This window comes from Molothrus ater, chromosome 17 (genome assembly GCF_012460135.2).
Source record: "Molothrus ater isolate BHLD 08-10-18 breed brown headed cowbird chromosome 17, BPBGC_Mater_1.1, whole genome shotgun sequence".
Classification (NCBI taxonomy): domain Eukaryota; kingdom Metazoa; phylum Chordata; class Aves; order Passeriformes; family Icteridae; genus Molothrus; species Molothrus ater.
In genome coordinates this window covers 6,055,739-6,083,681 of record NC_050494.2, presented here as the reverse complement: position 1 = coordinate 6,083,681, position 27,943 = coordinate 6,055,739, and the positions used below count along the sequence as shown (strand labels likewise).

General features: G+C 50.5%; 2 protein-coding genes across 2 annotated transcripts; one reads left to right on the top strand and one right to left on the bottom strand.

The window, feature by feature from the left end:
- Positions 1–1,671: 1,671 nt before the first annotated feature.
- On the bottom strand, positions 1,672–19,066 carry SDC4 (syndecan 4). The gene is made up of 5 exons (XM_036395809.2): positions 18,946–19,066; positions 5,385–5,526; positions 4,450–4,502; positions 4,039–4,222; positions 1,672–2,860 (listed from the first exon to the last, which is right to left on the bottom strand). The coding sequence occupies exons 1-5, from the start codon at positions 19,018–19,020 to the stop codon at positions 2,709–2,711; spliced, it is 606 nt and encodes a 201-aa protein (XP_036251702.1). The 5' UTR covers positions 19,021–19,066; the 3' UTR covers positions 1,672–2,708.
- Positions 19,067–25,282: 6,216 nt separating this feature from the next.
- Positions 25,283–27,741, top strand: SYS1 (SYS1 golgi trafficking protein). Its single transcript, XM_036395888.2, has 3 exons — positions 25,283–25,451; positions 26,071–26,138; positions 26,699–27,741. The coding sequence occupies exons 1-3, from the start codon at positions 25,290–25,292 to the stop codon at positions 26,937–26,939; spliced, it is 471 nt and encodes a 156-aa protein (XP_036251781.1). The 5' UTR covers positions 25,283–25,289; the 3' UTR covers positions 26,940–27,741.
- The last annotated feature ends 202 nt before the right edge of the window (positions 27,742–27,943 follow it).

Below are 27,943 nucleotides of genomic sequence, written 5' to 3'. Positions count from 1 at the left end.
AGCAGAACAGCCAGTGCACTGCTTTCATTTCAGGGGATGTGCTTTCTACCTCCCTCTGCTCCTCCTGATCACAAGGGAACAGCGCTCTCCAAGCGCCATCACAAAACTGATCATGAGCAGCACACTGCCCCCATGGCACTGTGCTGTGCCTGCTTTACCTGAGCAGCTCCAGACACCCAGGGCTGCTGGGGCTCTGGGAATCCTGCACGGGTGAGGCACTGGAGGCAGCTCAGGAGCTGCTGACAAAGCCCCTTTGAGCTGCAGGCCAGGTCCCAGCCTGCCTCCCCCTTCAGTAACCAAGTAGTTACACAAACATTAGCTCCCAGTTATCCAGCTCCCAAAAGTAATTTCAGATCAGAAACAGTCCAAAAAGCCAGTTTTAGAAAGTACCATTTATTTGAGGGGAAAAAAAAAAAACAAACAAAAAACAACAAAAAAAAAACAACAAAACCAGTAACAGTGGAAAATCCCCAAGAGCAATTACACAAGAGAATCTGAATATCCCAAGAAGCAGCCACAGCTCCTGCCTGCCTGGCAGTGCTGTCCACAGGCAGTGCAGCCCTCCCTTTCCTTTCCAGCCTCCTGTGAACTCTGTGCAGCTTTGAGAGCCTCCCAGAGCCCCCAGTTTCCCAAACACACTCATAATTGGGACTGAGTCACCCAGAGGAGGATCCCTCCTCTGCCCTGATGTCTCAACACACGTTCCTGCCTCACCCCGACAAGGGGACACATTTTTTTCTATCTCCTCTCTGGATTTGGCCTCAAGCCTACAGCAAAGCCTCAGGAAGGTTTCAGGAGCCATGAAGATTTCCAACCAGCCTTTGCAACTGCCTGGCTTAGTGCTGCCTGCTCAGGTGCTCAGTTTGGGGACCCACACACAGATTTTTGTCTCACACCACGTCAGACTGGGAGATGCAGGAGGACCCAGCTTGCTCATGGTTCTGTAACACCTTCCTGGCACCAGACACACATCACCCTTTGCTCTGGGAGACTGGGGGGCTGGTCCCACCCTCAGTGGAGGCAGGAGCCATGCACAGGGGACACAGAAAGATCCAGAGCAGGGGAGCTCAGAGCCCGCCCCTGTGAAAGCTCAGTGCTTCCCAGTGGGAGATGCAGAGCTCAGATCCAGCCTTACCTGAGGCAGGGCTCGGCACAGCACCACAGGGGACAGAAAGTTGTCACCTCCACACTTAAGCTCCCAAGGAAGGGCAGCTCGAGGTGGGGATCTCTGCTCTGACTCTGTGGATCCAGCCCAGCGCATCTGGCCACAGCCATGGAGCCCCCAGGCTCCTCCCCAAGCACAAGAACCTGGTGCTCTACACAAGACATTGGACAAAGAGCAGCACAAACAAGATCAAAAGCCTCTTACACACCACACCATAAGGCTGCTGAAGAATTAACTCCAGCCTTTTCATTCTCATCTGTATATATCTCAGTAAAATATATAATATATAGCTCTATAGGACTGATTGTAATATATTACAGCCTAGAATTACTCCTGTCTTTTCCCTACTTCAATCATATTTATGCATCCAACTTTGCATACAGAAGTTATTGCCTTGAATTTGTAATTGAAATTCACAGAATAAAGCTTAAATAGTTTTCACAGAGACTCATTATATTAGTGTTTTACATAAAAAGGATAAAAGTTACCAAATGAGAAAGCAGCCATTTCAGAAACTATAAATAATTCTATTTTAAAAAATCCTAGAAAAGTTATGAGAAAACCATAAATATCTTTACCCTCTAAAGTAGCTGCTGTAGAACTAGAAGAAACCTGTAACACTCTGTAGCTAACTCTGCTTCAGTTCAGAATAGGAATCATATAAAACAGCATCTCTAGAGAAATGCCCGGCCAAAGGAAACACAAAGGGATTGAAAAAATAAATCTGAGGAAATTAAAAAAGTAGATTATTTTTTTTATTATTTCAAAACAATTTCTACAAACTTTATATAAACATTAGGCTATTTTCTTTTAAATTTTGTTATAAAAAAATCCTACAAGCAATCCTTAAAAAAAGGTAAGAGACTGAAGGCAAGGAAAGGGTGTTGCCATAGCCAAACACAACTGGCTGTCCTGATTTCAAGGACTAATGACCCTTGCCTGGGGCCAACAGGAAAAGACAGAAATCTCCTGGGGAAGACATTCCCATAGGCCCTTTATGGCATGCAGGGATATTGAGCCCTTGTGGGCCTTTTACTCCCTGATAAGGCAACATTATCTGTAGTGTAAGAGATTCATAAATAGTTCTCCACAAAAATGCTTCACATCAACAGCCTGCTGCAAGACATCTAGTAGCAAGATTTATATTAAAAAAAAGCCATCTTCTATAGAAGCAGCCAATCCCAGCACGGCACGCAGGATGCAAACACATGGTGTTTGCTTCCATACAGTCTGGTTTGTGTTTATATACCCTCTATAAAACCAAGCAGAAAATTTGGCATCTTTATTCTTTTTACACTAACTTAGGGGGGAAAAAATACACTGAGGTTTTTTTTTCAGACTCTTTGTATTTCATTGGGCCCTTGTTAGCTGAGTGGGATGGGAAGGGTCACGAAGGAAGTTTGTTTTTTCTCAAAGTCACTTTGAAATTCAATCCAAAAAAAAAAAGAAAAAAAAAAGCATTTGTTCAGCACATCTCATCTGAGGGCACAGTGTTTCAGTACAGTCTGCTTGTCCCTTGATGGGCACAAGGTGCTGCTGAGCTTTAGGCATAGAACTCATTTGTGGGGGCTTTCTTGTAGATGGGTTTCTTGCCCAGGTCGTAACTGCCCTCGTCCTTTTTCTTCATGCGGTAGACCAAGAGCAGGATCAGGAAGATGGCAAACAGGAGACCCACCGCTCCTCCTGCGATGAGAGCTGGGAGGAGAGAGACTGGAATGAGCCTTGGAGAACCCCAAACCCCCACTGCTTCAAGGGCAGCAGCCCCCAGACAGTGTCCATGTGCCTGTCACTGCATGTGCTGGCACTGTCAGCCACAGCAGATGTTACTGGGAAAGGCCAGGATTGCTCCCAGTCCAACCACAGAATAATCACATGTTCCACATTAACCAGTTTGAGCTAATCTTCCAGTTTAGTCCAAAAGAGAAATGTTGACAAAAGATGTTCTCCCTGTATAGAGACAGAACAACAACAAAAAAACCCACCCAAAAAAGCCCCACCACAGCCCACAGGAAAACGGTACAGCTCCAAGCTGAATGCTTTGTTAACAACCTCTGTGAGCACACCCTGGGGACTCTGTATCTCAATTCATCAACATCCAATACCAACATCACTTCCCTCAAAAAAAAAAAAAAATCAGAAAACCCCATCAACCAAAACCCACAAACCTGCAAAAAACCACTAAGATTTCCTCTCTCCTCACACCAAGCATGGTCACAAGAGTCACTGAAGTTTATTCCTTGTTGTGACACCTATTGCTTGCACTAAATCAGCTTCTTTGTTAAATGATTTTGCAATCCACTCTTCCCATCTCTTCTCTGACTGGGAGGATGGCTGCAGATCAGCACAAGGGGTTTGGGTTTGTACTTGGACCATCAGGCCAAGTGCTTGAAGCAGCAATATGCTGGGGACAGACCTGTCCCACATACTGAGGGGGAAGGCAGTCACTTGGTTTTGCTCTAAACATTGGTACTCAGATTCCTACAGCTGAGCACGTGTTGGAATCCCTTAGAGGGATTTAGAGGGGTTGCTCAACTCCTGGCAAAGCTCAGAAAAGGCAGAACTTGGGCAGAGGGTGGAAGGAAAATGCCTGTTTGATATGAAACTCTGATGACACTGCTTTATGGACAGAGCAGCTGCCACATGAGTCAAGCCAACAGTCAGCTGGCAGGCTCAAAAATGAGCTGTTCATCCCAGCAAAGACAGCAGCAGGCTCTGCTGTTAAGGACTGGGAGGCAGAAACCACCCTGCTACAGGCAGCCACAGAGGTAAAGCAACTCATTCCCCAGGGAGCTGCTCCCCAGGGAAACAGGGAACAACAGAAGCCATTCTGATTTTCATTATTAATGATTTACCAGTTCAAGGTGGAGTATTACCTGTAAGGACTTCTGTTCTTTCAAAGATGCTGCTGTTGGCTGTGCTTGCCATGGAGATCTTGTTGGACAGGTTCTCTTCCACAGCTACAGCTTTGTCTGGAATGATTTCATTGTCCACCATTGTGTTTTCCTTCTCACCTTCTATCTTTCTCCCAGTATCTCCAGGGATATAGTTGTCAGATATCTACAGAACACAGACAAACCACACCCATCAGCAAGCAGCACCCAGCCTACCCACAGCTGAAACCAGGAGGGTGTGCAGGGAATAGAAAGTTTGCTCAGTGCATTACAAACACTCTGTGCCTGCTCATGCAGGTGGATTTGTCTTGATGCCACGTCCTGCAGGGCAGGAGGGTGCTCAGAAGGTTTCACAGACACACCAGAGAAGCTAAATGCTGCTTAAATACCTACCACAGGGGTATCCATGGTGGTCAGATACAAGCCATCTTCAGAGTCTGGGTAGTCTGCAGAAATGACAAAGAAAAAAATAGAAAGGGCTCTCAAGATTTGGCCAAGATTTTGCCTTACATGCTGTTTTTACAGGATTCAGACACTTCCTGCAATACCAGCAACTGCACATATTAGGACTCTTGTCCTCTACAATTCCCCCTTATCTACTAGCACTATTTATCACTGAATGACTTGGATTGCACAAGACCACGAGATGCAATCATGAAACCAGCACCTCTCCACTGGGAGGGATCTGCAGCTGGACCCATTGGCCCTGCAGAGCAGGTCTGCCACAGCTGCTCAGGTAATGCCAATGGAGGGCACTGCTCCCACCACCCACCCCTAGAGCAGCCTTCACCAAGCCTCCAGATCTGCCCAGACATGTCAGGCACCGATTGCAGCATTTGTTCTTTTGCTTTTAGAGAACAAATGTTCACATAAAGGGACACAGAGCTACAGAAACTGGTTTGGGCAGGGAGCTTTGCATGTCACAGAGAGTTCACTTGAACGCCAGTTGGTTCTTTACCTTGTTTGGCCTCAACTGAGACATTAACTTTAAGCCTTTTAACACTGCCTCAACAATAGATTATTTTTTGTTTTAAAGTTTCTCAGCAGTTCTTTGGAGTTCAACAGGAAAAAGATCCAGCCAGCACAAGGCTTTTTCATTTGCAGCAAGACAAGCTTGGCTGGACTCCATCTGTCCTCCCTGAGTGATTCAACATCACAGCACCACAACTTTCACTGTTCTCATCTGAGTGACTGGAGTCACAGTTTTCATCTCCACCTGACACTGTGCTTTCTCTGGAGCTCTGGCTGTGATTTAGCCCATCACTCAAGGGCTGGTGCTGAAAGAAATCTCACAGCAGCTGCTGAGGGAGATCCACTTCCCCACTTACCTCCTGACCCAGATGTCTCATCTATATCTAACCCATCAGAGGTTAAGTGAGGCCTGAATTCACCAATGTCTTCATCATCTGGCAGGTCCCCAGAGGCAGGGTAGTCCAGCCATCCAGCATCCATGGTTTCAGTTTCCCTCACCTGTAAATGGGGGTGGAGACATGTTATATATGAAACAACTCCCCAGAAGCATTTCACAGAAGGTTCAGAGCCTGAGCATATCACTTCCACCAGAAAAAAACCATTAAATGCTGAATTTCCTCTCCACCAAAAGCATTATCTTTATCAGCTGAATTTCCCTAGAATTTCTCAGAACAGAAGTGAGAGCCAGACTGGGAGGGGAATTTCCTGAGGGCTACAGATTGAAGAGGTTCACCCAAACACACAGGGTGAAAATATCACAACAGGATCTTGGTCAGGAGTTTGTGGCAAAGCATTTGGAAAAGCAGTACCTTGAGCTTGTGATAAGGGAGAGTTAGGAAGGACTTGTAATTCCTAGGAAAAAAGCCTGATGGGTGTAGGGCAGTTTTTTGCATAGCACCAAAGCCTCGTGCCAAAGCAATTTCTCACTCTTTATAGTGAGAACAAGGCTATTTTATCACCCAAGGGTTAAAAGCTGGTCTGTCAGTTCAGCTGAACTGCAGTGCAATACAGGCTGAGTTCAAGAGCACTGCTATCAATAATGACTTGCCTGAAGGAAGAGCTTCCCCTGCATCACCTTCTTTAAAAGCATGTAAACAAACAAACCCATAAAATATCTCCAGGATCCAAAGGCCCTAGGAGTGCAGTTCCAGCAGGAAAGCTGGAGAGCCTCCCAGATATCAGCTGTTTGCCCACAGTGGCAATTTGCACACCAGAGCTCATTTGCACTTGGACCTTCAAGGAGCCACAAGCCCAAATCTCCTGCCCTCACCCAAGTTATGCAACTCCCCAGAACTATTTCTCCTCACCCCACAGCCCTGGGGCCAGGCCAGTGAGGGTAGCACAGGTATGAGCTTTGGGGTTGCTCAACACCACCCCACAGACTCCAGATGCTTCCAGAGCCATGAAATCATCACCAAGGAGGGGGACTCAGCCCCTTCCCCCAGGCCAGAGGCACAATGCAGATGGACAGGTCCCTTAGCTGGGGGCTAAGCTGACAACATTCTTCTGTGCTGGCCTCACAGGACAACTTGGGAAGTCTTGACAAAGGTTTTGTCCAGCCAGAAGAGCATTCCATGAGGGTTTTTCCCAATACAAGGTTTCCAGGCTACAGCCTCACCGGGGTGAGCAGGATCAGGGCCTGGTGGGGACACTCAGAGCTGGATGGCAGCACCACAGAGCCCTGAGCAGCTGGGATCACCCCCCTGCTCACCTGGGCAGGTGTGGCCCATCCCACAGCCCAGAGGTGATGAATTACATCCGCTATTGATCTCTAACCAAGGCAAACAATCAGCCACAAGCCATGTGTCAGCTTCCTCTGCCCACAGCCCTGATTCCAGCCCCATTCCCCTGCCCACTGGCACACAGGGCTGGCCACAAACAAGCACAAGATGTTTCTCAGTTTGCACCAGGAGCAGCAGCACTGGATGTGCTTTTCCTTGCTTATTGAGGCATTTTTGGTTTCCCCAGCAACGCTGCTACAGGCTAAGCAGATGTACAGCCCAGAGGGCATAAGTGCTGAGGCCAGACCCTCTCTCCCTGCTATGCCAAGCCTGGCACTAGGTGCTGGGAAGGGGGCTGGGAGGAAAGTCAGCTTGGAAGGAATCCTCTCCCAGCCTGGAATCAGGCATTCCTAACGTTATGGATCACTTGCTCCAAGGCAAATTCATTTGAAGATATGTGAAACCCAGCCTCAGCTAGCCCTGCAATGGAAACTGCTTGCCAGCAGGCAGTAGCTGTTCCCAGGGCAGCTTCTGGCCATTCCATGGAGGGGCAGGAAGAACTCAATTCCTGGGGCTGGGGAGCACATCTGCTGCAGACCCCAAAAGCCCTGCACCAGGCACGGATTGGTGTTGGCAAGGGCTGTGCCGAGCCACACCCCAGTGCCAGCTCACCCTGTACTTCACCATGAGTCACAGCCAGCAATGTCCAAGCAAGGGCAGCTCAAGAAAAGCCAGGTTTAAGCCCTGAGGTGGCTGGACAGCCCACTGGCCTTATCAGATCAGCGCAGCCAGGAGCTGAGTGGTGGCACACAGCCACAGTGATTAGTGCACGCTGTGGGCTGGCTATCAAAAATCCCTATTTAAATCAGGACAGACAGTGTTTACCAGCAGGGCACATAACAAGGAAATTACTGACTCACAAGCATAAATAAGATTAAATGGGAGCGTTCCCTGAGCTCATTCTTCATCATCCTCTTGAGCAAGGATGGGGAAGTTCCTGGAGGCTGCAAGAACTCCTCAAACCATACAGGAAACTTTTCTTGTGGGCACTGGCCTCACATGACAGGCTCATCCAACAGGGAAATCCAAGGGCTGCTGGGCACCTGCACAATTACTCTCCAGGTTTAAAGGCATGTCCTTCTAGGAAGCAGCCCTGCCTGGGAGCTGGGGCACGGCAGGCTGGGAAGGGTTAACACTGGAGTGCAGGGCTCACAGGGCAGGTCTGGGGCAGGCACATTCCTCACATACACACCTGTGAGAGGGCACACAGACAGGCACCTTCACAGCTCAGGGGCTTCCCAAGTGCCACATAAAGAGCTCTCTGCAGTATTGTTTAAAAAAGCACATCCCTTTCCAAGAGCACACAGTGCTCCCTGCAGCTCTGCTGCCTGGTGCAGAGGCACCACGGAAGGTGCCTGTAACTTCCTCTGGCCTGCAGGCTGTGGCCAAGAGGGAAAAGCTCTGAGATGACCACAAGAGGATGGTCAGCCCTTGCCAAGAGGGAAAAGCTCTGAGATGACCACAAGAGGATGGTCAGCCCTTGCCAAGAGGAAGAAGCTCTGGGATGACCACAAGAGGATGGTCAGCCCTTGCCAAGAGGAAGAAGCTCTGGGATGACCACAAGAGGATGGTCAGCCTTTGCCAAGTCACCCCTGGCACATCCAGCTGAACACCTCCTGCAGCTGCCAGCTCTGAGCCTGCCTTCCACCACCTGCTGTCCTGCACTGGAGCCAGGCCAGGGGCTGGGGGAGAGCCTGGGGGGCTGCACAGCCCCAACCTCACCCTGGCAGCTGAACTGCAGTCCTACAGTCAATGTGCTCCTCTCTAGGAGGGGTCTGTACAGGAATCAACCTTTCCTGCAGGAGTCCAGTTCAAGGATTTCTTCCTCATGTTAAGCAGCTTTATCCCCAGTAAGCACAAAGGGAGATTAAACAGCTGAAGCTTTTCCTGCCTGCCAGTGGCAAAAAACAAATAAATAAATAAGAGTTTATTCCCTGCCAGACAGCCAGCACGTCAGGCACGTGAACTGTGAGTGCCATTCCTGGAAAAGCTGGGCACAGAGGCCTTATGTTTCGAGACAGGCAGCACTACTGGATGAGGCCAGACACTCTTTGCTCAGTGGAGGCACAGGAACAGCACCCCTGGGACTCCAGGCAGCCCTGCTGTGCTCCATCCCTAACCCATCCCACTCCATTTCGTGCTCCTGGGGTTCTCCCTTACAGCCCCAGAACACCACTCACCTCTTCTCAAAGCAAAATCAGCTGTTTGCTGAGGCAGTGAGCAAAGTTTCTGTGCAATGTGTGAACTTCCCCAGCCACTGTCACCTGCCCCAGCCTACATGTCCTCACCTCAGCCTTTGCAAACCCTTTCAAAAAAACCCAAATGGTATTCTGGGGCAGAGACAAAGTTTTCCAAACATGGAACTGGCTTTTACAGCTGTCCCTCGCCTCTGATCAAACACAGAGTTCATTAAAAGCTCCCTTGAAGGGTCACAGCCAGCAAGCTGCAAAGGGAGTCAGACCTGCAGGGACTGGGGTATTCAGAGTGTACAGAGGCCTTTATCAAGTTTATAATTTTGGCATGGAGACCCAGCGCTTGCTCCTGGCCTCCCTTCCCAGCACTGTGTACATAAACCCGGGAGTAAACAGGAACAAGGTGAAAGTCAACCTTTCCTAGACAAAGGCACATGGAGCTGGGCCAGCCTGGGGGGTGGCAGAAGAGGGCAGAGGCACAGATCTGTTAACCCTGTGGGGCCTGCAGGGACAGGTGGGTGTAAAGCTGTCCCCAGGGCATCTCAGGCTCTTCACTCTGGGTCAGGGGTACAGATCACCTCATTGCACTGCAGCAGGCAGCAAAACACAAAATAAGATATCCTCCCCAGCCCCTGTGCTGTCACAGACAGATGTCACCTCCCAGCACCCAACACACAGCTATCAGCATAGCCAGGAAGGGCTCCTGAGCACGAGCAGCTGCAAGGATGCAGAGCTCTGCAAACCACAGAGCCCAAGAGAGGGGATTTCCATACTCCCATCCAGCTCTTGCAAGAGCCCACAAACCAGGAAGGTTTTAAAGATCACACCAAGCACGTGAAAGAGCAGGGGTTAGGACTGAGCTCACCCCCAGCATCTGCTCCCCCAAGAGCAGAGGAGCCACACAGCACTGGAAACAGGGCAGCTCAAGTCAGGGTGAAACAGGAGGTGTGCAGTGACCACAGGCAAAGACGGCTCTATCTTCCCATCTGAATAAGCATTAAAAAACCTTATTAGAAGTTATGAGCTTCCAGCAGAGGCAGCTCTTTCCAGACAAGTAAGGGAAGGGTATTCCCCCCACAAAATACCCTACACTCCCTTCTCCTACTCCATGCTTCAGCTCCACGTAAGGGAGAAGAAAATAAACACCCAGAAGTCATTTTAGTCCTGAGAGCAAAGCAAATATCAACATTTCAACTAAAGTCACACCTAACTCCCTTAACACACCAGCCACAGTAAAATAATAAAAAAATCCACTTGTGCCAGCTCCTTGTGACTATGCCTGGAGGTATCATTTTACCACCCATTCCTGGTCAGTCTCCCACAAAACTTGCAGCACACACGGCCTGCACTGGCCTTTGTGCCAAGGGACAAAAGTTACACAGCTCCCATCCAGGCATATGTTTGCATTTAGTTGCATGACAGGATCACCTGGGGCTTCCAGACATAGTTAAATACCACCTTTGCTCCACACTTCCCAGGCAGTCCCAGAGCAGGGCCACAGCCAGCCTTGCCCATCTCCCCTGACAGCCACTTCCCACCACAGTGACCCAGAAAGGTAAACCCACAGCACTGAGGAAAGGTGAAATCAGAGTGGAGAACAGCCCAGGGCTTGCAGGCAGCCCCAGCACCCACAGCAGTTACTGCACAGTCTGTGCCTCTCACCAAAGAGGGGAAAAGAATTTTTTTAATTGTTTTTGCTTAAAAAGACAGCAGAAGCACCAGGCAGGTTGGGGAGCTGCTCAGCTGGTTAGAGCATCACTTGTTCCAGGTGATACCAGCGCCTGTCCAAGCAGGTCTGCATCTCCCAGTGTGCTCACCCTCCACAGCCCACGTGCAGAAGGCACATCCAGCCCCATCCCAGCCCACTCCCCCCTTGGTCAGTCCCTGGGTGATTCTTTAAGCCCTGTGGCCACAAGCAGCTCTCAGGGCTCATGTGGCAGCACAGCCATAATCCCCGTGACAGTGACAGTAATCCCGGGCTCTCAGAGCCACTCCTGTCCCCTGCAGCAGGGATGAACCCTCCCAGCCCCTGCCTGCTCAAAATAGGCTTCCTTGCACTCACAAAGTCAAACCTCAGCTACCTTTGAGCTGCTGTGCTCCTGCTGACACACAGCCTGCTCCCTCCAGCCCACACCGTGCACAGCCACGCTGCAGGAGCAGGAGGACAGAGAGATTAAAAAGGAATGAACTCTTGTTTAACTGCTTTTGCCTGATTATCAGCCAAGAGCAAAGCCATAAAGATCGAGTCCTTTGCCAGACAGGCACATACTGGGGTATGTTTACTGCAATGGTGGCAAAATAGCTGCTCTAAACACTCAATTCCCAGCTCCACACTCAATTCCCAGCTCCAGAGCCCGAGTGGGAAGGAGATGACTGCTCCCCACTCCAGCTCAGGGAGATAAAGCTCAGCAGACAGTTGCAGATGGCTGTGTGTCCATCACTTGCCCTGAAGCAAAATGAAGAAAGTTTGGCTGTGTGTCCATCACTTGCCCTGAAGCAAATGAAGAAACCTTGGAGGAAAACTACAGGAGGAAAAAGCAGGAGGTGTCATGTGACTCAAGAGGAAAACAACTGTGACAGACATTTCACGCCCTTGAAGGGTTCTCCTGGTCACAGGCCATGATACACGCCTAGTTCATAAAGAGATTATTTTTTTATAGTATTTACAAACCTAATCATAAGTAGTTCATATGCTTCACTGTCCAGAGCTCAGCTCAGAAGCTGGAAAAATTCTGTTCAAGCTTAAAAAAGGAATTTACGATTTTTCCAGCTCGCAACTCACTCTGAGTTGCCCTAGTCTAGAATAAATCTTTCTATTGCATCCTAGTCTGTGGAAGTAAAAAAAAGGATATAAATGCCTCAGCAAAACAGCTTTTCCATCAAGGATGACTTCTCATGCTGACACTTCAAACTTGGGATATCTCACATGTCCCACTTCCCCCGCATGCCAGGAAGAAGCCTGCCCTCACTGCCCTTTCCTAGAATACAGCTACACCCCAATGCTTCCCCGAACACGCACACAAGCAGAATTTCCACTTAGCAAGAAATCTGTGACGTGCACTTTTGGGATCTTTCTGCTCCCCCATGCCAGAGCTTTAGCAAAACTCAGCCAGGCAGACACCCAACTTCAAAGGGTGCCCTTCCTCCTCTCTAGCTCACCATGCAGCTAATCTCAGCTTGTTTGTACAGTCAAGATTCCCAACGCTGTGCCCTACAAATGCTTCCCCTCCCACCATCCATTTTAATCTAATCAGAAGTAGTAGCCCAAAGATTTAGGCTTAGCCCAGGCTGTTGAGCTCTGCCAGCACAGTTATGCTATTTCAAAGCCTGCTGTGCTGGCAGAGGTGCCAGCAAAGAGCAGCAGCAGGGGAAGTTATCAGCACCAAAGCACTCGAGACAGCGGAGTGCTGCTGCTACACTATCAGCCATACCCGTGTGAGCATTTATACAAACAAACATTTCAACAGCAGGGATTTTCCTGGCTAGCTGCAGCACCACAGGCTGGGTTTTCAGCGCACGGGGCTCAGTGGGGATTTTTTGGTTTGTTCCTTCACAAAGACGTTGCCTACTTCTGGCTTGGCTTGGGCCCAGAAAGCAGCAGACACAGCACGTGCTCTTTGGGATAATACAGCTGCACTTCAGGAAACCTGTCACTTCCAGAAGCATTTTCCTCCCTCTGAGGGCTCTGAACTCCCTGTCAGGTTCCTTCCCCTCTCTGAGCAGAGGGTGAGCAACCAGCAGCAGTTTTCCAGCCCTCCCTGACCACATCTGTGCACCCACAGAGCCAGAGCAGAGGGACCCAGGCGTTGTTTTGGTCACTCCTTCCCCTGCAGAGCCACGCTGGGCTGGACGAGCGAGTCCGGGAGCAACCAACACGCAGGACCTGCTCCTCGTCCTCAGCCTCAGGAAATTCGGAATTAGCGCCAAGAACAGCCCGCACATAAACAGTCTCCTGCAAGATCCTGGCTCCAGACTCTGCTCCACTGCACACTGAGGAATTGCAACAAATATTTACCTCGCTGGGGAACAGAATCTTCCAAGCAAAAGCTCCTGACATCAGTAAGGGGTTGTATTTCCATTTGGAGGAGAGTAGGAGCTTCTCTGTTTCTAAAGCAGGGCATTAGCCCACTATAGCAGCTTCTGCCACCCTCCTAGCACCACAGCAGGCAGGATCTGTCCCTCCACCTATGGTCCCATTCCTCTCCAGGCCAGCACAGCAGCACACCTGGTGTCTTCCTTCCAGCCACACTCATCTCAGTCACTCTGCCTTCTGCAGAGAGATTTCTGGCTACTGCGCTGTGCAGGCCACTTCAGTGCAAGTCCAAGCACTTTCACAGTCATTAATACACATTACCATTGCTTTTCATTGCTCTAGTTTGACTGTGGCAGCAGGCAGTGTTAGCCTCACAGCAAGGTAAGTGGGGCAAGGCCACATCTCTTTGTATTCAAGTTGGACAGCGGCACAGTTTTAGAGGAAACATGGTGAATATACCTTTTTCCCTTCAGCAGCTAAGGCAGAGCAACATCAAGAGAGAAATCCTTCCCATGGAAGGCTTTGCTTTCCCTGACAGAACAGGATTTGTTTCAGCAAGAGGCAGCCATGGTTTTGGTTGACATAAGACCAGCTGCTTGGGTAACAGTGCTATGGGTCTTCCCAGTCTCCTTCCTGCCCCAAGGAGTGTCTCCCTGAGATTTTAATTAACTGCTTTGATTTTTAAGTGATCCCAATAATTTGTCTAACAACAGCCTCTTGGCCTTTCACAAGCAGAGTCTCAGCCCCAAAGGATTTAAGGATAAAACTGACAAGAGCGCATACTTCCAGCAAAAATAAAGACTTTTACAAGAAGCACACTTTTCAAGTCAGCCAGCCTTCAGAAACTGAGAGGGACACAGCTATGTATTGCATGCTTTCCCCTCCTACGCTGACATTTTCTCCAGATTCAGGATTAAGTATTTAACCCGCTCTTTTGAGACTTTACGCTCCTTTAGCTTGCTTTGAATGCTTTCAGTCATTTCAGATAATACTGCTGCTTTCCTGTCTCCCATGCAGCTCTTGTTTCCAACAGTATCTGCCTGAAAATGAAGGAACCACAGTGCTACCAGAGCAAGTTACAGCTCCTCAAGACAGGGCCATTTTCTGGTCTATCCTAGCCAACACCAACTCTGCTGCTGGCAGCAGTCACATGGCAGAGCCCGACAGCTTTTCTGCCCACCAAAGCCACAACCAGATTAAACAGGAGGCAGCAGCTCGGTGCCAAGCAGCAGCACCAGTTTTGCCTGTCAACCCCTTTTCTAGCCCCAGAAGAAGAGATCCACCTCTGCCTCAGAAGTGTGAGTCACTACTTTGGGTAAGGGGCCAGGGCCGTTACTCAGAGGTGACAGCAGTGTCCTGGAGCTGGGATGCCAAGCCAAGTGCCAGAAACCTGAGTCAGAGTATGACTGCTGCAAGTCAGGGCAGCAGAGCTGGTCCTCTGACCAGCAGCATTTACCGGACAAACATTCAGGCACACGCTTAAATATAAAAAAACTAAGTCTGAACTAACCCAGCAGCACAGCCCTAACTGCTCATTAGGGTAGGATCTTTTACAGCCCCTCAGAGCAGAGGCTTATTACAAGTGAAACTCTTTAACTAGGCTGCCCTGTCTATTCAGAGCCACCAAGCCCAGTCTCATCACAAGAGTCTCATTCTAGTGCAAATCATTTGAATCCTTAATCTCAAGCATTTGCATTCCAGCGAGTCTCAAACAAACAGCCACACATGCTCCTCAGCAGCAGCCCGGAGGTCAGGCGTGTGCAGGGCTCGTCCCCTCCGTTCTGTAGTGCTTCAACTGCATCAGCTTCTCCTTTGAGGCTGCAAAAGCAGCACAGCCCGGCTGTTGTTGCAGGGCATAAAGGAACAGGATGTACTGAGCAGAGGGGGAGAATGCAGCTGCAAGACCTAAGAGCAGGCTCAAGAGGATAAATGTGAACTCAAGAGCTAGGAAGTGTTTTGAAGGATGGATGCGGAGTTTAGTCTGGCCCAAGTGACAGCTGGGGAGCTCTGCAGGATCACAGAGCCATGATAACCACCAGTAATTTACATGGCAGACTGTGGAACCACAGCTACCATGCCACCCTTACAGGTACAGATACTATCACTGATCAAAAAAGTATTTAAACCTAACTCCATCAATCCATTCATTTGAGGAAAAACAACTTACAAAATACAGCACAGCTTAGGGGTAACTTATAGTCAAGGGGACTCAAGCAACCAGGATATTTCTAATGGAGCATTTAGCAGCACCTAAAGGGTGGAAAAGTAGCTGTAGGAGTCAAAAGGGAAGGAAAAATAGCTGTAGGAGCTGTGCTGAAGCCTGCATGCTGAGCAGCAAGCCAGTGTGCCCCACCCCACCATCATCAATGGGAAAGTCAGGTTAGCAGCTTCCAGCTTGTGGTGGAAGTGGGACACACACATTTTGAAAGGCAGTAAGGCACTACAGGAAAATCATGGCACGGTCACATTAGGCTCTAGTTCAGGCATTTGAGAGCAAATGGCCTCCCCAAGCCATTCAAACAGCTCAAGGCAATAGTACAGCCATTAACAGAGGCTTGGAAGGGAAGGAAGAGGTGAAGACACATAGGAAAAACATTTTCCCTGTTGCTGGACTGGAAGTAGGATTCCAAAGTGGCGAGACTTTGGGAGAGAGCAACCAGAGGGGCAGGAAAGAGAGCAATCAGGTTGGCTAACAGCCTTTACTTCCCAGGGTGAATGAGCCTGTGGTATCACAACTCTGAGAAGTACCAAGTTCAGCTCCAATTCGCCTCTTGCGCAAGATGTTCGGGAAAGCTCTGGAGCACAGGAAAGCACTCTGCAGCATGGGAGCTGGCAGCACTTGGGACAGATGAGAGCTGGCAGCAGTGCTGTTCCCCTCACTGCGCCCCAAGTGCTGCAGGGTGACTGTTCCTACCCATGGGAACCCTCACATCCAAGGTGCTCAGCTGCGGAGGGACCAAGCAGCCCTGCACGGTCCCACCCCATCCCAAGAGTTGTGCACGCAGGTCAAGAAAGTACAGGGTGCTAAAGGAGTTGTTTTTTTCCTACACATTACAGTCATTTCATCCCAACAACTATAGGTTTGACTTCCAGAAGTCATGAGCTCCTTCCCCTTAAGGGTTGAGGGACATTGCTTCAGACACTGTCATTTTGCTGCTCTGTGTTTTAGAGAGACTGAAGCAGAGCTGAGATTTGCTCTAAATGTGAACATGGCAAGTAAAGGTAAAATAAAGTAAAACATGCAGATAGAAATGTCTTGATTTGATTGGGAGGGACAGATGAGAAACTGGGCAAAGAGCAGAAAGAACAGGCCTCGGGGATCAATGGCAGCAGGACAAGCCAAACCGGTTTTAACATTAATAATGCTGCACTACTTTCCAAACACAGCTATCATCAACAAGACACCAGCTTTGCCAATCAGGAGGCCTCTGAGCATGATTGCTTTAAACCAGCAAACAGAGCCCACAAACAGCACGAAGCCTCCCCCACCTCTCCCTGAGCAATCCTCTGCCAGCAGCTTCTGCGTTGGATTTGTGCTCCTCTGTACTGCTGAGGACACACAAACACGATGTGGTGCTGCACGAAGACTTTTTCTGCAGAGTTCAAGGCACAAAAGTAGGACAACTGCAACAAGCCTGCAGCCCACTAGCACTGCTCCAGCCCTGCTGGGCTCCGGGCCCTTTTGCAGCCCAGACAAACGGAGCAGAGCCCAAGCCTGCAGCAGAGGGAACACTCTCACCATGGGGGAACACCCCCTGCGCCCCTCCTGTGCTGCCAGGGGCACGGCTGGAGGCTCAATGCACAGGGAAAGCTCAGCCACTCTGCCCAAGCAAGGCAGACCTCACGTCCTTTGTTAACTCCACCGATCCCACATCTTGGATGCATTGGTGACTTTCTGTGCATCCCCCCTCAAGCATCTTCTGCAGGAAGCCCGTCCTTGCACAGCACAGAGGGGAGCATCCTGCCCACGCATCCTCTGCTTTCCAAGGCACTCAAGCAGAGAGGGCTGGGGACCACCTGGTGACATCAGGCACCAGCTCCAGCCCCCCAGCCCCAGGGGGAGAAGGCAATGTTCTCACACAAAGCTGCGGGGCTGTTGTAACACAACCCACCCACCCACAGCCTGAGCTCCAACGTCACACTGAGGCACTTCAGTCCCCACCCTCTTACACATCCAGGATTGCTTCACACGGAGAAATCCCACTTACACCAGAAAGCTGCTCAAGGGGAAAAGAGCCAAGGCACTTTTGTTTGTACAGGCTTGGGGAAATATTCAAGCACCGATTCACTCTCAACGTCCATGCTCTTACATAAGCACAAGAAATACAATCCCCATCTTGTTAAGAAACAGCTACCTGTCTTCACCCTGCCTGCCCAGAAAAACCAAGAGCCACATGCTGTGCAGCCCTGCACGTTTTGGCAGTGCTATTAAAAAAAAATATGGGAGGAGTGCCAGCAGAACTCTCCCAAACCGTGTGTCATCCTTGTCTCCTCCCCTGTAACCCAAACAATTTGTTTGGATTAGGCTTTATAGTAGGCCAGTGTTACTTCTCAAGCCTACATTCAATCTTAGGTAGCTTAAATGAAACGGGTAAATATTCCACGTAAATTCTATATAAGTATTTACAGACCACATCTGTGCAAAATTTGTTGTCTTTGCAGAAACCCGATGCTCGCAGACCAGTCCAGTCCCCAGGGACACCAAGTTGCATTTCATACCAAACATGGTCAGTGCAACTTCCAGATGCTGTCTGCCCCAAAGGTTTGCCCTACTAGTTTGGGCCAGTTCCCAAACGACCGATTCACGTGCTTAATGGCAGGGATAAACACACCAGATTAGAGTAAAGTGGATTTGGGCTGCTTGGTTTTAGAGAGTAGCTGACAATTACTACAGATGCTCTCTGTGGGAGATTCCTGCTCTACAATCAGCAACCCCCCAGCCCTGAGTCCCTACAAGAAAGAAGCAGAGCCTTATCAGTTCTGATCGGCCCACCCAGCCATCAGTCCAAAACAAGCCAACGTGGATGATTAAATCTACTTTGGGAATCCCTGATCTCCTGCAGTTACCTTAATCTCAGCAGCTCTTTCACACTACCAGAGGAATCTGCCCTGATTGCACTATCAGCAAGATGGTCACACACAAAAATAAACAAACAGCAGGGAAGCCAGAATGCCCAGACCTGTGATTCACCACGAAGACCCCACACGTGCCGGCTTGAAGAACATCCAAATGCTTCACCTCATTGTACGTTTAAGAGATTTTTAAACCCTCCACGGTAATGCATCATTTTTCACTCTCATGAGGACGCGAGGAAGGTTTGATAGACACAGAAAGACACCCGGTACCAGCACAAGCAAATTCAAGTAAGGCTGGAAAGCCTATCCAGGTACTGTAACGCATCCACACGCACAAGAAAATAAGAATTACAGGACTTTCACGTCAAGAAATTGAAGATTAAAACTGTAATGGAGAGCGGCTCATTTCCACCAGGTAGCCGGTGGAAAACCTGAACTGCTGCAAGCCCAGCACCGTGAGCACGGCAGAGCGGGATACGTGAGCAGCGGCACAGCCGCGGGGACCGCGGGGCACCGGGCACGGCGACAGCACCGGGGCACCGGGCACGGCCGAGCGGGGACAGCGCTGCCTCGGCATCCGCCGGAGGAAGCAGCGTCCGAGCCAAGGGAACCGGAGGAAGAACGGGAACGGCCCTATTGCCGTACTTGGCTCACCCTTCCCTTTCCCGGAGAAGGGCAGACCGCCCGGGGGGCAGCGGTGGCACCGGCTCTCGGGCTGCCAGCGAGCGGAGCCCCAGACCTGCATGTCACCCACCCCTGCGGGCACCGGGAGCCCTTCGCTGCCGGGGCAGACCCTCCCCTTCCCCCCTGTCCCGCGGGGCCCGGCCGGACTCACCGACTCGGCGGCGGCGGCTCGCAGGAGGAGGCCGAGCAGCAGCGCGGCGCGCAGGGGAACGCGGGGCAGCGGCATGGCTGGGCTGGGCTGGGCCGGGACACACGGAGCGACAGCGGCGACACCGACCGGAGCGGCTCTGGCCGTGCCCTGCCGCCGCCACCGCCCTTATAGGGCCGGCGGAGCGCGGGGCGGAGCGGGGCGGTGCCTGCGGTCTGCCGGGAATGCCCCGCACCGACACCGGGGGAGCGAACTGCCCCCACCGACACCGACACCGGGGAAGGGACACTGTGGGGCTGACGGCGGGGGGACACGGAGGAACCCAGCCCGGGACCCCGCTGTGCACGGCCGGGACCCCCGCACTGCTGGCCGCCACCGTCACTGCGTTATGGGGAGCGGGCGGAAAGGAGAAAGGGAAAGGGGAGAAAGGGGCAGGGGGAAGAAAAGGGAGGGAAGAGGGGAAAAGGCAGGGAGAAAGAGGTCAGGGGAAAACGAAAGGAGGAAAAAGATGGGAAAGGGAAGGGAGAAGCGAAAAGAGAGAGGGAAAGCGAAAGGGGGGGGGGGGGAAGGAAAAAAGGGAAGGGAAAGCGGGGGTAAGAAGGAGGAAAGAGAAAGTGGGGGGAGCGGGCACCCAGTATCCGCTTTTGCAGCATTCCACAAGTGACGATGTCACATTTACAGAAAGCCCTGTCCCTGGCAGCGTGTCGCCGCCGCGCTTGCATCACTCGGGGATGGAACACGAAACCGCTCCCTCAGTCTTCTAAGTAAGCGGCAAGCGCAAAAACCCACACTGATAAAGCAGGCGGAAAACCCAACAGCACAGTTCAACTATTTCCGTTTCTCTTCTCACAAGAATAACTTTGCCTGACCTTAAGAATTTGCTTGACAATCTCTATTTCAGCCCCTTAACCCGAGGGGCACCTGAAACACCATAACACTACAGCCCTGTGCTCATGCTGCAGCCACATCAATTTTTCACTTGGATTTCCAGCAGGTTTTCTCTGGTTTGTAGAGAATAAAATGTTTTCTTAACAGGGAAGCAATGCACAGCAAAGCATATGTGCCATGATCCCCACCTGCCAGGTGTACATGCCAGCTCTTCTTGGCCTAATACTCAGTCTCCTCCAGCACTGCAAAGTTACCTGAGAGAACTTGTAGCCTTCCCCCTGCCCCACCTCCAACCAAAAAGATCCCTAAGGTGAAGCAGCTTTTCCAAGTGCCTGTTCCTTTGGGAACAAGCAGCTTCAGAGAGTGTGAGCTGAGATCCATTTGTGTCCTCAATGTTTACTAGCACTGTGCCCAGGCACATGCCCACTGGCAGGAGGGATCCGTGCTGAGCTGGCTGTGGAGCCTGTTGGCATAATATGAAGTGACAAGGGGCACTGCTCAGGGCTTTAAAAAGTAGTTAAGATCTGAAGACAGCACACATGTGGGTAATGGTAGGAGCCAACCTGGAACAGGCTGTGGGGGAGTTTGCTGACCTGCTCTGCTCAGGACAGCCATGTGTCACTAACCCTGTAGTTCACCTCAGCATCCAAGGCCATCAGGGAGGGATTTGTGCTGCAGGCTGGGTTACTACCCTTCCTTATTACCTTTACTTCGTCACACAGAGGAACTGATAAAAATCACTGCTGCTGCAGCCAGGGAGCCCAGCTCTCATAAATATCCAGCTCTGGACACTCAGCAGAGGTGGGGAGCAGTAGATGGTGAGGAACAAGAGCACATAGATTGAGTCAAATGTGCAAAGAGAGGTCCATACCATGACATCTGCCAGACAGGAGACAGCCTCAGCAGCACAAGGTGGCCAGAAGTTCTCCATGCCCCTGAACCCTCTAAATGCCCCCTGTATTTGTGTGCATGTGGCCACGACCTCTCTACACATCCTTCCAGCTAAAGCAGCCACCACAAAGACGCTTTCAAAACCAGCTTTCTGTATTGTGGCTACAAATATTGCTCACTCACCTGTTAACTTCCTCTCCAAACCAGCACAATATGCCAAGCTCCTGGTAATCATACCCCTCAGCACATACCCCTTCCACCAAAAAGTCCCCTTGCATGGCACAGGACAGTGTTTTCCCTCCCAGGGAAGTTCTGCTGTGATAGGATGGAGAGGAGTCAGTCTGCCTGGCCTGGGGAGCACGCACATTGTCCATCCATCTCACATCCCCGTGCACAATCCTTCAGGCAAACTGATCTTGGGCTTCTGGAAACAGAAGAGAAAATTAAACTAAAGCCTAATGTACTTTTCAGCCTTGAGAACAAATTCCTATAACTTTACTGATGACATTTTTAAAGTGCATTGTGTAGATCCACCTCCGTTCCTCACACACACAGAAACGTTCTGTGACTGTATCTCAAGAGAATAAGAGGAAATGCAGTCATAAGAATCATAATATGATTCTAAACTGATGGCCATAAAACAGCTGCCTTCATTTTGCCCTTCAAGTGTTTCCTTTCAAGATGCTGACATTCTCCTCTCTGGAATAATGCAGAAAATCTGTGGGTATGTGACACTCTGAGAGAGCAACAGGACAAATGGCCCCAGAGAGCAAAAATGCACCACTGAAATGTCCTTTCCTGAAACTTCACCACAAGGGAGAGAAGCAGAAGCAAAATAAAATGCATGTTGAGAAACACCTTTGTTCTGGGCAATGAATTCTCACATTCAAGGTGTGTCAGTTGCATTCTCCACATAAAAATTACAGCTGGCAGAGAAATAACACTGGCTGGTCACCACTGTTCCCAACCTAGTGAAGAATTACCTACCCCTCATGTTGAAAATCGAAATAAACAGCTATCAGTTACCAACACAACACAAACATGCTGGAAGTGGAATGGAGTGTCCAAATACAACACATTTGGAGGATGAAGGGAATCTCACTTCTACATGGCACATCAAGAAATAATCTAGAGATAAATAAAAAGAAATAATAATAGAAATAATACAAATAAATAATAATAGAATAACAGAAATAAAAATAAATAATCTAGATAATCTTGAGAAGACCACACACAAGGCCCTTTAAACAACTCAATCATAAATTCTGTTGCACTAATCAGGAAAAGAGATTCTCCAGCCAAGCTCAGCACAGTTCCTACAGGCAAATTTTTAAAAAGTTTTAAAGCAGGATTCTCAAGCGAGAAGAAACCTTAAGTAGAGTTTTAAAAATTCCAAAGTCCATTCAGTACACTGAATTCTTTGGAAAAACACACCTGCACACCACGTGGGTGGAGGAAGAGGAGTGACTGAAAACTCTCATCCCATGGTTTGAGCCACTTAATGTCGAATTATTCTGGAAACGTGTGCTCTTAGCCTTGCTGTCCCTATAGCAAAGGTGACCTTAGCACAACTCCTACCTTCCAGTCAAGAGGGAAATGAACTCCAGCAAAGGTTATCCAGACAGCACCACCCTTTGTACACCAGCTGGTAAAATACAGACCACCTAAACAAACAGCTTCCTGTTTAGGCAGTGATTCCTGGGGAGGAAAACAGTGCCCTCCTAGGCAGCTATTTTTTAAGTAAAGAATCTGTGGCTAAATAGGGTATTCTTTTCCTACACTCCTGATAAAGAAGTGACCACAATAGTTTCATGTGACCTGGGTACACCCTCAAGTCATCAGCTGCGTCCTGGGCGTATCGCCACCTGCTCCTTCCACCTGCTGCTCTTCACAACACACACACACACTCACAGAACAGTCACTGGTTAAAAAGGATGTTCTAAGCAGAAGTCAGGCCAGCAGCACCCACTGTGGCACCCTAGAAATCACAGTCTTTGTGTTTCAACATCCTTTTCCTCTTTAAGACGTTTCCTCCACAGCTGTCTCCAACTTTTTGTTTAAACAAAAGAGGAAGAAAGGGGAAATTAAGAAAGCTGTTTAATTCCCCAGTACTGTTTGCTTTCCAGGTCCACTTTAAACCGTATTCCACAGAGCAGGAGTGTGGGGCAAGGCACCCCATAGGGAGACCACCCTCTTTTCCAGGAGGAGGACACAGTCCCCTATGCTGGAGCAGCCTGGAGAGGAGAGAGAGCCAAATCAGGAGCAGGAACAAACAAACATGACCATGAAAGATGCTGTCACAAAGTCAGACAGGAAACAAGTTCACAAACTGGGCTGCAGTTGAGTCAGAGCACAAATGTCTTTGTGCCACAGCCCTTCCCCGTGTCCATATGGGAACTCTGCCTGTCCAGGGCAGGAGAGAGCCTCAAATCTCACCTGAGGCTCACCTGTGGCTATTCAATGCCTTCGGTCACAAGGGCAGCAACCAAGCAGGGAGGAGCCTCAAATTCCAAAGCAATTCAAGTCAACACCTCCCAAAACACCGGCTTGTATCATGTGATACCGTGGACTTTTGGATAAGTCAGATATTTGGCTGTGGAAAGATAACCAACAATGACACCAACAGTGCTCCCTTACACTAGCTTGGAGCTTTAGTCAGCTTCTTCTAAACTGACAAAATTTTTGCTGGCAAAGGAAAGTTAGTCCTTTGAGGGACTATAAAAGAATTAGGTAAGTGAGAATTAATATCTAAGTGATGGTTTGCCTGTCTCTGAGAGCCAAACACAGCAGATTTCAGGAAAGGAAACCAATTTCTACCAAGAATTAACAGAGGAAGTGTCGAGCCTCACAATTTATGCTCAGCAACGTGTTGACAGCAGACAGCACTGACAAGGCTGGGATTTTCCCCTGTTCATTTCTACACTGGCTGAGGCTGGAGCTTCTGCAAAGATAAATTCTCCAAAGGCCTAAGTGAGAACTCAGCAATAGTGCCCCACATCCACCACACATGTGCCTCTGCCTTGCACAATCTTTCCCAGGAAATGGTCAGGGAACAGGGAACAAAATGTGTCAAACCTGGCTCAGCGCAGAAATTCACAGAATGAGGAAAGGAAAACATACAGCAGAGCTGCATAGGGAACTTCCCATAAGAGGCATGGAAAAAACGTCATGAGAGCCTGTCAGAGATCATAATCTGTGTTCCCATAGCCAGCATATTCCACACCCACGACTGATGTGAGCCTACCACCTCCCTCAGAACCTGGATTCCCCTTTTTATTCCTTCTCTTCTTTTCCAGGTGAAAACGGCTCTTGTGGCAACTCCCCCATCGACCGAAACAGCCCCGGGGGTGCCTCCTCTCCTTTTTCCAGCAAAGATTTTATCTCCAAAATGCTCCGTTGTCCCACACAGCCTTGGGGATTTTGCTATTAAGTCAGTGACAATTCTTATACCTGAAGCCAAGCAAGCAGGACAGCTCACAACAAGCCCCAGCAGCCAGGAGCTGATCACAGAAGGGGTACAGTGGAGCATGAGGGTGTCTGGCCCCTGGCCATGTCATGAGGCTAAATAGACAATATCAGCATGTACCAGAAGAAACCTCCCAACCCAGCCCCATAACGGAAAGGTGCTGCCAGGGCACACCAGGACTCAGAACAACATCCTGATACCCGATGGCCTAGAGCTAAAATGAGCACAGCTGGGCAGCAGCTGCCAAGAGCCTCTGTGCCTACAGGAACTGGCCTGGAAATGAAAGGAAATACCCGGGGACAACAATTTCTTGTATGGTTGGTATTTGTGTCTTTAGCAAGGGCTGCTCGGCCAAGTTACTGAACACACTGACACCAGTGCAGATGGGCAGGGCAGGGCTGGGGAAGCCTTATCTCCAAAATTCTCTGTTGTCCTTCACAGCCTCGGGAATTTCACTGTTCACACAGCGACAATCTCATACCTGAAGCCAAGCAAACACTGCGGCTCACTGAGGCCACCAAACCCAACCCCTGCAGCCAAGAGCTGATCACAGGAGGGGGACTCTGCGTCTTTTAGCAACTTTTAGCCAAGTTACTGAAGGCACCGACCCAGGGCTGGGGACAAGGCTGGGGACGCCCTTGGCAGGCAGATGTGGGAGAGCTGGTGCTGGCCGGAGGGCACGGAGGGCACGGAGGGCACGGAGGTTGCAGCTGCGAGTCGGGGGCAGCGGGCGGGGTCGGGATTGGGCGGCGTCGGGATCGAGCAGGGTTGGGATCGGGAACACCAAGCGGAGTTAGGATCAGGATCGGGATCGAGTGGGATCGGGAGGGCTCGGGGCAGCGGGCGGGGGGTCAGGATCGGGACCGAGCGGGCTCGGGGGACACCGAGCGGGGTCAGCATCGGGACTGAGCGGAGTCAGGATCGGGATCCAGCGGGGTCGGTATCGAGCGGGGTCGGGGACACCGAGCGGGGTCGGGACCGGGACGGAGCCGGTCAGGGCAGCGGGCGGGGCTCGGGGCCGCAGCGGCTCCTCCCCCCCGCCAGGGGGCGCTCTGGCGCGGCGCCGGCGGCACTTCCGTCGCGGGCGGGCGGCGGGCGGGCGATGGCGGCGCAGTTCCGCAGCTACGTGTGGGACCCCGCGCTGATCGTGGCGCAGATGGTGCTGCTGCAGGCGGGATACTACAGCTCCCTCGGGCTCTGGCTCGCCCTCCTCGGCACCCTGGGCAGCACCGGGCCCTCGCTCCAACAGGTGTTCAGCGACGAGGTGAGGGCGCGCCCCGGCAAGCCGCCGTGGGCACAGGCCCCTGGAGCGGGGGGATTGCTGGGGCTCTCCGGGGGAGGCAGAGCCCGCTGCCGTGTGGGCATTCCCGGTGCTAGGGACAGCCCCCCGCCCTGGGAGCACCCCGGTGCGAGCTCAGGGCTCCCCTGCCCCATAGCAACCCCCAATGCATAGACCTGTCCTGTGTGGGTGCCCCAGTGTGGAGGTAAAGCCGTCCCTCTGAATAGGTACCCGGGGTAGAGACAGCAATTCGGTGTGTGGTGGGAGGTACCCCCATAGAGGGACAGACCCTGTGCAGGTGGTGCCCCTGTGGAGAGGGAGCACCTCGTTCTGTGGGTGATACCCTTTATAGGTACCCCGGTATAAAGACAGCTCCCCTACCCCCTAGAAATAACCCCACTATGGACGCACACCCTCCACCCCCAGTTTAGGTGGTTCCCCTCAGCACAGAACCAGACCTTTCCCTTTCCCGTAGTTGCCCCCAGACAGACAGACAGACAAACATGTCCAGCTCCTCCTGTAGATCCTGATCCATGCAGGGCTGTGCCACGGGAGAGTCGGGCTGCGATTTGTGCCGCGGGTTCCTACTAATAGTCCCATGTAGATTTTAGGCTTCTCAACCCCGCCGGGGAGGCTCTCCATGATGGCTTTCATCCTCAATGCACTCACCTGGTAAGTCTGCAGCTAGCTGGAGCACCTGCATCTTGTCCTTTCATACCATTAAGCTGTTAAAGAATTCAGTGTGGTTTACTGCCTCTCTCCAAACATCTCCCAAAATCCCTCTGCCTTCTTAAGCGTGTCTGCCGAGGGCAGTTGGGAACTGCTGACTCTTGGCCTTCTAGAACCTGGAAAAGTCATTTCAATTCTCTGCCTCAGTTTCCCAGCTGGGACTGAGATTTGCTTTTGTGGGAGATTTTACTACAAGTTAGAATTAATGGATTTCAGCAACCACTGGTCTATAAACACTAATGTATTAGGAGATAGTCTATAAATTCCTACCTGTTCTCTGCACTAAAATCTAATTTTCCTGCCATCATGTAATTAAAAGCTGTAAGCTTGCAAGTCTTGCTGCAGCAGCCAGGAGAGAGGTCAGAAACAACCTATTCTTAAAATATTTGAAGAAGTTTTAAACCCACTGCATAATCAGCAGTGAGAACTGCTGACAGCTCTTGCTGCAGCACCTTTTCCACAGGTCTGGTGGAGTTCATAAATCCCTTGCCTTTACTTTGCAGCGCTTTGGGCTTGCTGTACTTCATCCGCCGAGGGAAGCAGTGCCTGGATTTCACCGTCACCGTTCACTTCTTCCACCTGCTGGGCTGCTGGATCTACAACTCGCGCTTCCCCTCGACGCTGACGTGGTGGCTGGTGCACATCGTGTGCACGGCGCTGATGGCGGCCATCGGCGAGTACCTGTGCATGAGAATAGAGCTGCGGGAGATCCCCCTCAACTCCGCCCCCAAATCCAACGTATAGACTGCCGCTGGCAACCACGTGCTGCGTTTTGTCATTGTTCCCAGCACAATGCATCCAATGCCTCAGAATCATCCCTCAAGAAGCACAGCAGGTCTGTTTAGACTTTATGGTTTTGGTTTTTTTTTTCCTTTGGACCTCGGTGACTGCATGAGTGTGAGCGTCTCCTCTGGCATCGGCTGACGGCGGGGGAGGAGCAGATGTTTATTTTGTTAACACAAAGTATTAATATGACTGGATGGAGAGTGTGCCCTTCAACTCTTCACTCGTGAGACTGTTAAAAGCCAGGTAGCAAAACTCGGTGCGTGAGGAGCATTTGGAATTTAACGATGTGGGAGTGCCCTGGATGGGTAACACAATGGTCAGCTCTTCTTGCTGGAGCTGGCACGGTGAGCAGTGGGGCTGGGAGCTGCAGCTTCCAATCTGTGACTTCTTTGGGCTTTGCTTGGGAAAAGAGTCAAGGAAGTGAATGGATGGGGAGAAAGAAAACAGTTGTACTTACCTGAATCACCAGCTGAGACACTAAATAATAACCTGTAAAGTTAGATGGGTTTGTTTGCTGTTTCCATGTTTGATACACAGAGGTGACAGACAGCAGTTTGCTAAAGAAATCTTTTGTAATAATAAAAATATAATGTTGCTGTGTTACGGCTCTCCTGGGAAGCTGAGCACTTCAAGAAATACCACGAGTGTCTGTATCATGGCAACAGGAGGATGCAGCCAGAGAACACTTGGCTGTGAGGTGCCCACTGTCTGGGCCACATAAAAATTCCTACAATAAACATTTCATACCTCTGCTCTGGAAGGAAGGCATCATTGAGTGCTGTCTTGGGAAGTCAGCTGGCATAAGCCCACTTCAGAGGGAGTGTCAGCAGTCCAGGATCTCCACTTGTCCAGCCTGAGCCTGGAGCTGCCCTGGGGAAACCTGCAGAAGTGTCCTGGAGCCATGATGCTCTTCCTTGGATGGGCTTTCCTATCAGGCTTCAGCAGTCCAGCAACAGGTCTTG